General features: G+C 43.9%; 1 protein-coding gene across 1 annotated transcript in view; it reads left to right on the forward strand.

Annotated features, from left to right (window-relative positions):
- The window catches only part of CABLES1 (Cdk5 and Abl enzyme substrate 1), a 70,179-nt gene extending 58,797 nt beyond the window's left edge, over window positions 1–11,382 (forward strand). Inside the window, exons 8-10 of the mRNA XM_063167466.1 lie at window positions 5,470–5,576; window positions 6,485–6,692; window positions 8,235–11,382. Of these exons, the coding sequence (XP_063023536.1) occupies window positions 5,470–5,576; window positions 6,485–6,692; window positions 8,235–8,375 (456 nt within the window). The 3' untranslated portion in view covers window positions 8,376–11,382. The remainder of the gene's footprint in view (window positions 1–5,469; window positions 5,577–6,484; window positions 6,693–8,234) is intronic.
- Window positions 11,383–11,759: the final 377 nt, after the last annotated feature.

Here is an 11,759-nt window from a genome sequence, read left to right on the forward strand (position 1 = left end):
ATTATATAAAAATAAATTGACATCTCCACACCACTAATACAAGAAGCAGGTCACAAAACTCTGCAGAGCTGTTGCAGTGCCTGCCTGCCGGCCTCGCTTGCCAGGTACCGCGCTAGTGGTGAGCACAGCCGGGCTGCGTTATTCAATAGCAGTCCTCCAGTGGGATTTTAAAATTAGAACTGCTTGCTACCCTGGCCCTTTGGTCCAACAAAAGCCCTGCATGATGATATAATGCATTTGGTCTGTCATTCTCTCGTTCTGCCTTTCACAAGGAGCACCAAGGTCAGGCAGACTCCACTTTCAGCCAGTGAGTGTCCTTCAGTGCTGTCACCCTATTCTTTGAGCCTCTTCTGTAGCTGTGTATTAAGTATCTCCAGGCTGCTTCTTTATCAGCTACTGACCTTGTACCCAAAAGTCTCAGGGAGCAGAGGATAGCAGTGGTAGATAATCATGTATAAATCCTGTGATCTATGCATTTGATGCTATATTTGGCTGAGATTCCAATAAATAACTATTTTGAGAATAATTCCTGAGTGTTAACAGTATGAAATAAACCGGTGTCCTTCCATGTACTTAATTTCAAAGAGGCAGTTTTTGAGACTGTTTGCCTTGTGAAATTTAAAATCTTTCCGTTTAAGGTCCTTGAATGTTAGTAACTTTGTAACAACAGAAACATATTATTTTAGTCTAGCTTCCCTTTTTAGAATTTTATTTATAATTCGGAACCACCATTTTCCATCACAGCTTAAAGTCTCTTGTCTGTCAGGATTTCTCATATATATGCATCATAAGCCATAAGTGTATGAATTAGGTTACTGGCAGTTGATAGGTACATAGCTGGTCTCCTATGGGATGCATTAAAGTAGTGAGAGAATGCAGAGTTATGGACTTCTTTTCACTTCTTGTGTGGCTGAGACCTTATCAGTGACCTACCAAAAGTCTGTTTCAGGTGTCAGTCTTCTGTCTGCTCTCTGTGAAGCAGATTTATCAGGGATACACAGTAACAGCAGCTAAGAGAGCCTATCATTCATCTTTCATTTTATTCACCTATTTTATTCTGATTTTATCCTTCTTAAGCTAAGAGATAGAGGCATCCAAGGCTAGATCATCTTTTACTGGTTGCATGCCAAAGTAGGATTTATTTTCTACAATATTTCATCCTGCCAGTCTTACCAACCATTTCAGGCATTCTCTCTCCTCCCATATTTATGAAACTATATATACAGCTTTCCTATGAGAAAGCAGCTGCCTGAAAACACTTGTGAATAACACACGAGCTGAGCTCCAAGTTCAAAACTGCCAGCCAAGCAAAAAGTGTGCAGAGTAGAGACTTGGGCTGAAGCATTTATCACTCTGTCCAGGCATCTGTCAGCTACCATATATCAAGGTTTTCATTTGTTTTATGCAGCTTCCATCACCAAAGTAAAATATACATATGCAGATTTGTACACAGAGAATGTAACAGAGCCCACAAAGGAGTATGGCTGAATGCTGAACTGAAATGTGTTCCCTGCAAATAAGCTGTGAGAAACAAGACAGACGGTTCTGGAGGACAGAAGTTAAAAACATTGGAGATTAGACTATGAGAGAGACAGTTTGGTAGTTCCCAGTGCCTTGTTCATGTGTCTGACAGCTCTGGGAGTACAGAGTGCCTGCCTGGTAGTGAATAATATTATGTATAAGAAAGCGTGTTTGGATGGAGAAAAGCTGTGCTCCTTTTAGGGAAATATTTGCAAACCCTTTGTAAAGTTTTGGAGCATCAATACTGATCAGAGCCCTGACACAGGCAATACCAGAATTGTCCTGGACAGACAGTCATGTGTTTTTCTTCACATGGCAGCTTTGTGTGGGACACACAGGAAGCTCAAGAGCAGTGGCGTGGCCTGAAACAGAGGAGAAGCGTAAATGCTGAGCAGGGAGCAGGCAGAGGAGCATGGCGTTGTGTCCAAGCCCTCCCCTGTCAGACCCCAGCTGCTTCTTGTGGGTTGCTGGACCACCCCAGAGCTCAGCTCCACTCCCTTACTCGTGGGCAGGGGCAGCAGTGGGGCTGCTGCTCAGTGCAAGCTGTTTGCAGGGTGCGTGAGGTGCCCTGGGCAGGGTCAGGGCTGGGGACCAAGATTTCTGTGTAACCTCGTGAGTGCTGTGCCCCAGCAACAGGGGTGCTCAGGTGCCTGGTCAGAAACCATTTGAAAGGGTAACTGATTTGATCACTCAACAGATGTTAATCCAACATTGCTTTTAAACTATCTCTCAACAGATATTTTTTAGGGTTATTTTCTGCCTGCCTCTCTGCTGGGCAGGGTCCTGCATGCACAGGATGCATTTCTGTAGGTACCAGCTGGACAAGCAGCATCCTGTTGCTCAAAGTCCAGCTTCTGCAGCAGCTATGAAGGAAAAAAAAAACCAAGCACAAAAAAAAACTTGCACAAATGCTTTTCTTGAGAATAAGGGCAGTTAGCTGAGCTCTCCAGCATGGCACTGACAAGATGAGACAGCTGCCTTCAAGCCAGTGTGTTCAAACATGCTGCTGTTATCCTGTTACATGAATCAAAACCAGCACACACCAGCTTTCATCTGGATTTCATTATTGTGATTTGTATCGTAGAGACTGTTGTCTCGCAGGAAGCAGCAGTATTCAGGGTTGGAGAGGGGGAGATCCTTATCAACAGGACAAAATTGACAAATCTCTGGGTTTAAAAATAACTGTACCTCTGTACTGTTCTTAGCTTTAAGCTGTCTGCTTAGTCTCAAGCGCCTGAGCGCTTTGCTTTAAATGAAATTTTTAAAAAGAGCTTTTCTCCTTCTGAAGAGAATTTAGCTGAATTCTGGCAAACCTCCCACAGGCTGGAGGAGTCCCAGGTAAAACAAGTCGGTGCCTGCAGAGCAGCCATGGGGAAAGGTGCATCCCAGGGGGCTGCTGCTGCTGCTGAGTGGCAGAGCCCAGGGCTCACTGCCCCTCTGCACAGTGACCCCCAGAGCCACCCTGACTTGTTAGAGGTGCAAGCAGCTGAAACCTGCTGTGTGGCACAGCAAGAGCCTGGAAGATGGACAGGCCCTCCCTCCACTGCTGTGCCCTTTCTGTTGGGAAGGGGTTTCTGTTGTGCATGTAAGCAAAAGAAGAAGATAACCTGGAGAGAGCTAAAGGCAAGTTAATTAGGATAAAACTATGAGCTCTGTGCAAATGAAGAACAAACAATGGGCAGTTAGGTTTGTAGTGAAGCATGAAATAAGGTGTCAGGTAGCTTTGTAAGGTAACACTAAGCTCACTATTTATAGGATTGCCCAAGACAACCAAAAAATACTGGTAGTAACTAAAGTCATCTTTACATTGCATAGGATGTATCTGGTTAGTGTCTCTTGGCTCTGTAAGAAGGAGCAGCATGGACCCATGTTTCTATACCCTGAGCAGCAGACAGCAGTGGTCTAAATTAGATGTGGCTTGTTTCAGTGTCCTCTTCTAGCAGTACTGAGAGGAAGCCTCTTATCACATAAAACTCCCAGCATATCTGTGCATCAGCAGCACCCAGCTTGCTGATGATCCTTTGGCAACAATACCAAGGAGCAGGCAGGCCAGCTGAAACACTCCAGGGAAAGAAAAGAAAAGGGTTAGTTGTTAAGATCTTAATTCTTCTGCTTTAGAGGTCTGATCCCTGCCAGGGGAGATGGAGCATGTGAGAAGCTGTCTGCAGTGCAGAGCCCCGGCTGCACAGTGCATGTGTACATCCCTCCAGCCTCTGCAGGGTTAAAACCAGGCAGGCCCACTCATTCCATTGAGGCTTTCCCACCCGGGCAGGGCAAGGCTTCTCCCTTCTGTCTTTTCTTCTCTTCCTTTTATTTAGGTGTGGCAGCACATTGCCTGCTTCAGCATCAAGGCAGCTTATGAATTTTTAGCCTCAGGGGCGCTGCACTGTCTGCCTGCACCTGCAGTCAGGCTCATCCCTACACGTGCAGGGAAGCAGGTGTGGCTGAGGAGTGTTGATGTGGCAGAATGGCCCATGTTTTAAAACCTGTGCATGACCATAACAACACCCCGTGGCAAAAACCTGGGTTTTCCTCTCTATTTTGTTTGCATCAAGTACTGCTGGGCATTATTCAGGAGAAACACATGCTCTGCTCTTTTTTAATTTGCTAATAATTCAGTACCATATCTCATAAGTAAAGTGCAGGAAAAGTTAGGTGAGTTTTACTCTCCTTCATGCTTATTTTGGAAGCAGAGAACAATATGATTGGATAAAGGGAATTGTCTGCTTTCTCTCTAGAGCCATTGCACTTTGTATTCCCCAAGCCCTTCCATATATTATTTTTATGACAGAAAAGAAGCCTGAAAGCATATTCAGTCAGTCTTTTTGGCTGATTTCAATTCCCATGAGGATACATTTCAGCAGAGCTCCACCTTCTATAAAGGCATAACATGCAGCAAGGGTTTCATATACCTCTTTCCACTTCTTGTGTGGTGTTAACAGCCCTTTGCCACAATACAAATTAATCAAACCAGATATCAGATTTGAAATATTATTTTATGAGCAGGAGAATGCACTGCACTATCCACTGCTGCTTTCTTACATGCTTGAAGCTGGTAGGGGCTGTATGCCTGGGGACCATTCTGTCCCCCTGGTGCCCAAGCTGGCGCTCCTCTCCACTTCTGTCCAGTGGGCAGAATTGCTAAAGCTTGGAAGAGAATTGACACATTCCCAAAATAAAGGTTGGTTTGTTGGTGAGGTGCTAGATTTTGGCCAGGTGAATGGTGACAGAGGGTTTGGGCAAAGTGCTACCTGAGCAAAGACTAAGGGAACAAGAGAAGTGCTGGACACACACAGATGCAAGGGCTGTGTTGGCCAGGAGAACCCTCTGCAACTTGGGGAGATTCATTAGGTTGTAACAAAAAGGAATAGGAAGCTTAAAAGAAATAGACTGTACACTTTGAATGTTGTCCTGACTCTTTTGTCCATTTACTGCCTAACTTAGCACAGCATTCCTGCCTTCCACTCTCCTGAGTGACATGCCATACAAGCTGGTTACTTACTTTATTATCAATGTATGCCACAGCAGGCAAGAGTTTGTACCTGTGGTTTCTTTAAAGAAACAATCTGAGAGAAACTCACAGTGGGTATCAGAACCACACAGAGGTATGCACCAAGATCTCGTCATCATATCAGTTATTGTGATGAATATTTTTTTATCTTACAAGACTTCTCAGGTAGGTTTCATCCAGCCACATTTATCTTCAAATCACTCTTAGCAATACTTAGAGCATGCTAATGAGGTGTGTATTGTTCAAGGCTTGTGCTGAACAGGTCACTTGTTTTGTCAGTCACAAATAAATAGTTGCCTTAGTTCAGGCTTAATTTTCCTGTCTGCTGAAAGTGTTGGGACTGGCTGGAACTTGTTTGGTATTCCTTGCTTCTGGGAATTGAGTGACCTTCTTTGTTACAAACTGAAAGAGTAATTCTCTCTTGCCCTGTGTTACAGACCACGGTCATAGACTACGTGAAGCCATCCGATCTCAAGAAGGACATGAATGAGACCTTTAAGGAGAAGTTCCCTCACATCAAGCTAACCCTCAGCAAGATAAGAAGGTAAGTTGCAAATCTCGATAAGGCTGCAGTGTGATGCAGCTGTCTCACATGTCAGTGCAATTCCTGCTGTACATGGGGGGAAGCACAGCACTGATTGATCTCCCAGGAGCAGTGACCAGCAGAGGTGCAGAGTTAGTCAGATGACTGCTTGGATTACTGGGATGAGTAAACAGGATAGAGGAATGTGCAAACATGTGCTGGTCAGGTGTCAAACACCACATCTAACGGGATGGGGATGAGAGCTGGGCATGCACTACATTAAAATAGCCAGAAAAATAACCCAACAGAGTCTCTAAGCTCATGGGAATTGGCTTAAAAAGAGACTGAGGAAAGAGAAGTGCTGCTTTTGTGCCTTGGCCAGAAGCAAAAAGAGTATTTGGCTTCACAGCAAAGTTGTAATATTCCATCTCTGTTTCTGGTGTAGCATATTGCTCCACTGAAGTAATGATAATTTCATTTGACCCTAGTGGCCAGAAGGACAGTGAGCCACACTGCTCTGTAACCAGACAGTGCTGCAGTACATGGACAAAACTGTCAGCTTGGATTTGGCCAGCCATAACCAGCAGCAAAAGCTGCATACAGAACACCAGTAATCAAAACATTGTTACAAAACAAATGGTATTCAGTGAAGGACCTCTGATAAAATGTTGTTGCTAAAACTGTCACAGCTTTTTTGGTTGCTTTTATAGTTTGACACAACTGTCTATTGGGGGCAGTGAGGGTCACTGGTGATGTAAAAATGTGCCGTGAAATGTGCCCTCAAAACAGCATAAAAATATCTGCCCAGTAAATTATGTTTTCCCTTCCATTTGACTAAGCAGGAATCTCTGAAAGCATGGCTCTTAGGGTGAAATGAGAAATGCTTTAAAACTCATCTCACAGCATACTTGTCTGGTCTCTTTACTCAGCTTGAAGAGAGAAATGCGCAAGCTCGCTCAAGAAGAATGTGGTTTTGAAGAGCCCACAGTGGCCATGGCCTTTGTCTACTTTGAGAAGCTCGCTCTCAAGGGGAAGCTGAACAAGCAGAATAGAAAGCTTTGTGCTGGAGCTTGTGTTCTTTTAGCAGCCAAAATTGGCAGTGACCTCAGAAAACATGAAGTCAAGCATCTTATAGATGTACGTATCCATAGGTTTCCAGTGTTCCATCTGCATGAAGTGCCAGTGTGTGGTCTATGCAAGCCTGTTTGTCAGTGGACATGCTCTCTTTTAGGCTCCCAGATGTACAGCCGGCTAAATATCTTTTTTTGTTACACATTTTTGTGGAAGTAGTAGTGATCAATGTCCCTGCAGAGGCGTGGGAAGCTTGTTTGGTGGCATAGAATGCCCTGGTGTCAGATACTGTGAGGTTTGAGATGTGTCTGCCCATCATTTTGTCAATACAAGGCAACAGGTGAACCCTCAGGAAATTAATTTTGCTTTTAGTTATGTTTTCAAGAGTGTCAGTAAGGATTCTCCTTTGGGAATGAAATGCAGATACTAATTTCAGATAGAGTCAAATAGACGTTTTTATTTATCAAGTTCAGCTTTTGGGAAAGAAAACCTAAGGAGATGTTCCCATCAGAACACCTCATTTGAGATTTTTTTTTTTAGAGTAAGGTGTTTTGTCTTCTACCCACATGACAGAAGTAACATGAGGGTGTTATGCCCTAATCCTCTGCAAGCACTGAGGTACCAATCTGATTTAATGCTACACAAAGTTAGGCGGGTGTCTTTGTATGTGGCTACAACCAGCTCACTCAGTGGAAGAGGCATGGGATCATGGCAGGACTGGACTCATGCCCTCCTCCCACAGTCACAGAGCTGGGGCGACAGTCAGTTTATTAGAAAACCCTCTGAATAATCACAAAAAAAAAATCAGCCAAGTGGGAATTGTAAGATCTGGCCTCTTTTGCTATCTTGAAATGTTGGTCCATAAGACATTGAACTTTGCAGTAGGCCCAGTAGGCAGAGAAGTAGCAAGCCAGGGAGATCCTAAGACGAGGATGAGGGGGAAATATCCCTGAGCAACTGGTTACCTACTTGTAGCATCCAAATCCAGTGAAAACAGCAGAGCATATGGGAGGTTTAGTACACTACAGCACAAAAACAACTATAAAACCCATCTCATCCCCCCTGAGGATAGCAGCTTCTATTACTCACTGTTCTTACGACACCTTCTGCCTCTGAGGTATTAAAATCAAATTGTGGCAAAATAATTTCCCCAACAGGGCGTTGTAGCACAGTCTAATGCTGAAAGGAAAACTAGTGATTTCAAGCAGTGCAGGAAGTTTGTGGACAATTACAAGATGCATGTCTTCCATTACACAAGTGATTTTGCTGTTTGCATGAAGCTAGGAATTTCCTGTTGCTGCTGTGGTAATCACTGTGATCATTAGAAGATGGATCTGCTCACAGTGGAATGGGTGAAGTGACGAAGGTGTCAGAAATAGCATGGCTGGCTGAGCTCTGTGAGTTCACCTTCACAGTAAGGATTCGGAACATCCAGTTCACACAGCTCTGGTTTTCTGACCCCAGAGCCGTGCAAGTCCATCAGGACAGAAGTTTAATGGCAGCAGCATGCGTGTTTTGAATAATGCCATTTGTGGGAAAGCTCTAGAAGGGCAAACCCTCGTTCCATTTTTGCTCACTTATATTTTTTCCCCCTGGCTGTGGTTGCAGAAACTGGAAGAGAAGTTCCGGCTGAACAGGCGAGAGCTGATTGCCTTCGAGTTCCCGGTGCTGGTGGCCCTGGAGTTTGCTCTGCACCTGCCCGAGCACGAGGTGATGCCGCACTACAGACGCCTGGTGCAGAACTCCTAGCGCCGGCTGCCGCCGGGGAAGGGGCTCCCGACTGTTCCCGCTTGGCTCTCCCAAGCCGCAGTTACTACTGGAAATGCAAAATCAGACTCCTAACACTTCACACTCTCTCCCCCCACCCCCAAACAGTTTTTCTGGCTACAGGAAATACTGCGTTGACTCTTGGCTTTGACGAATTTATGTATCGTTACTTTCTCAAAGCAGGTGAAGACTGAGCTGTTGGTGAATGGTTCACGTGCTGAAACTGGGTGGCGACTGACCCTACCTGTAGGGACTACAGCTATAAAAGTAGGCAAAAATTAGAAGGGCAGCCTCCATGACCACCCCTCTCCATCACACAAACCCTGGAAGCCCACTGAGTGCATTCTCGTAGCGCTTTTTCTACAGACCTGCTGCAAATTCCAAGAGAACTTCTTGAAGTGAAAAAGCTTTTAAAGAAGATATCTTCACTGTGTCAAAAAGAATGTGCCAATCTATTTTTGTATCAGCAATTGAAAGTGCACTTTTTCCTGTGGGGTATTTGTGTGTGTATCCGTGTGTGTGTGTGTGTGTGCGACACCGAACTGATCTCAGTCCAGGTGGTTGGCTTAGCTGTTTCCAAGTGTATCAGTTACTGATGGTGAAGATCAAGGTGACCTTACACGTTTACTCCTTGAAAAACGTAACTACTGGAAAAGTGGTAAATGGGATCATTTTTGGACACTTGGGTTTTTTTATTCTCTGATCTTTCCAACATTGTACCTTTGAAAGGATTACACTACTACTACTGCTGGAGAAGGATCAGCAATTGACCTTAAGTTTTCAGTCATGTTTGTGGTAAAGATGAAAGCATTAGTATAAGATTTCCGTGTCATGTTTTTTAAAAATATCTTGTGTTAAGCCACATGCATATTTTTAACCTTCGCACTTTTCCCACTGTGGAGATGGTTAGACTTGCACTCTGTAGTGTTGTATTTCTGTGCTCTATGTTAGAGTGCGTAATAAGCACATTTATTGTGCTTTATCTTAAAACAGTGTTTTATTAAAAAAAAAAGTGTAGGGCTCAGCAGTTAACGGGTGTCTTAAGGCTCCAACAGCAGGGGCATCAGCCATTATACTTTTGGATTTTTAATTAGGATTGACTGTGCAAAACCTAAAATCTGTGCCCATTGAGATTCAGTTCCTTTAGACACTGCAGTGCTGGAGTTTTATGGTAAAACTTCTTGCAGCCTCCCTGGTTCTGACTGGACACCCAGAAAGCTTGAAGGCTTTATCCAAGCTCCTGATGTTATATCCACACTAAGCTAATGCCATGCTGATGGATATTGTTGAGTTGCTGTTATCATGTGGGATTCCACCCCTGTCCAATCTTCTCCTGTGCTGGTTCACTTAACAAGCCTTGTCCTCAACATGCCCCACATGGATCTGCTAAAGTCAAGTTATTACATTTGTGGTAATTATAAAACAAATAATAGTCTCAGCTGTGAGATTTCAGCTGAAGCCTTACCTCTCTAAGTTTGGGAATGCTTGCTCAGAGTATGAAAAGGGCTTGTGAGCAGAACATAGAGAAGTGGGACATATCAGAGGATGCGAACACACTAATGCTTACTTTCTTTCACTCTTAATCAGTTTTATTATTTCCTTCAGTTAAGCCAGGAAACATCCAGTTTCTTTACCAGCTTTGACTCCTTTAAATTCTAGTATGAAAAAAGCCTGCATATAATTGCTCTACAGGATCTAGAAAGGTTACACATCAGGACAAATGGGAATTTGTTTGACGCTATTGCTCTCCCCCTATTCTAAAGGGGAGGGTGACCATGCTAGCTTACAGTTATTACTAATACTTACCTGATTACTGATATAGATACATTCCAACAGGACTGGGGAGGAGGGGGTAAAGAGAAAAGTGTGCACTTAAACCTTCCCAGTATAACGTCCCATGTCGCTGCAACCCTCGCGTCACGCAGCCAGCTGCAAAGTGAGGGGAGGGAGGACAATGTTACTCCCTCCTCCTCCTCCTCTTCCTCCTTTTCCTCCTTCCCCTGGCCCCCACACAGCCCAGGAGCAGTGGAGCAAAGAGCCGGGAGGGCACCTGGAGCCTGTGGCTGCCTTGCTGGTTTATTCAGACCAAAAAGGCAGTGGGTGTAGTATGGACCTACAATCTAAAACAGTCTGTGGGTCAGCTAGGAGGGCTTTCACCCTTGGCCATGTCCCTTTCCACCCAAATTGTGTATATACATTCAAGATTTGTTTCTGATTGTGGACATCTGTTTCTAATAGCAACCACTCAAAGCTAAGCAGAAGCTTTACCTTTCCATGAAGGCTTCTACCTTTTACTTTTGAGTCTGATTTTTTCTTATATTGCTTTATAGCATTGCAGGGGAAAAGCAAATTGTGATTGCAACATGCAGACTAAAGAATGACAGTCTTACAGTAGTCTTTAGAGATGCTATTGAATCAAGCTGTCACATCTTTTGCCTTCTGTGCTGCTACCCAGCCCTGATCTACAGTTTACACAGATTTCTGGATGAAATCTGATTGCTGGAGACTTTCTGCTTCTCATTGTTATCACTGTTGTTTTGGGGCAGAAAAGGGTTTCTGAGTGATGTTCAGTTACAGTCTGAATGTGGAATAAACACTTAAGGTGGAGATGATGTTGCACTGTTCACTTAGGAACGTATAATAAGCCATATGTTGCTAGATCTCAGAGCACAAAGCTTGGTCAGTACAATTATGATTAGGACAATGGGCAGGATTTGCCCCCCTTTTCTGCCCAGCCCTGGGAAAATTCAGGCTGAAGAGGTAGAGAAAATCTGTACCAAACAGAAAACATGTTGATTGTTTTCCTTTGTCTTACATGGCAATGAGTGTTGATTTACAAATTATTTTAGATTCAACTTTAAATAGTTTGGGAAAATAATCCATTCCATATAACTTCTTCTGTTTTGAAATTATATACCATACACTCTACCATGCAGAGTTATTCCTTTTCTAAAAAAAAAAATAAAAGTTTTAAAAAAATTGAAAAACAGTCTGTTTTTCACCAATGACAATATGTAAAATTATTCTGACTCTCATCTGTATGTGAAAAGGGTTTGGTTTTGTCTGCCCCGGGACACACAGCTGCTTATTAATAAGCCAGTCGTGGGCTTGCCAAAGGACCCTGGCCATCTCCTGGTGTTCAGCTCCCTGCAGAGGCCTCACTTCAAACATTTTCCCTCCGTTCAAGATCATAACCTTTTTCGCATACCACTGTTTTGGGGTTGTTGGGATTATCAGCACTTCTTTTTTGGCAGCACCTGGATCTGCCAGAAGCAGGGTCTCTGAGTCCCAGCTGTCGCTATGCCAGAGCATGAGGCACAGGCAGGCTCTCCAGGCAAGCTCTGTTCATATCTCACGACCCCTTGT

This window comes from Melospiza melodia, chromosome 1, assembly GCF_035770615.1.
Source record: "Melospiza melodia melodia isolate bMelMel2 chromosome 1, bMelMel2.pri, whole genome shotgun sequence".
Taxonomy (NCBI): Eukaryota; Metazoa; Chordata; class Aves; order Passeriformes; family Passerellidae; genus Melospiza; species Melospiza melodia.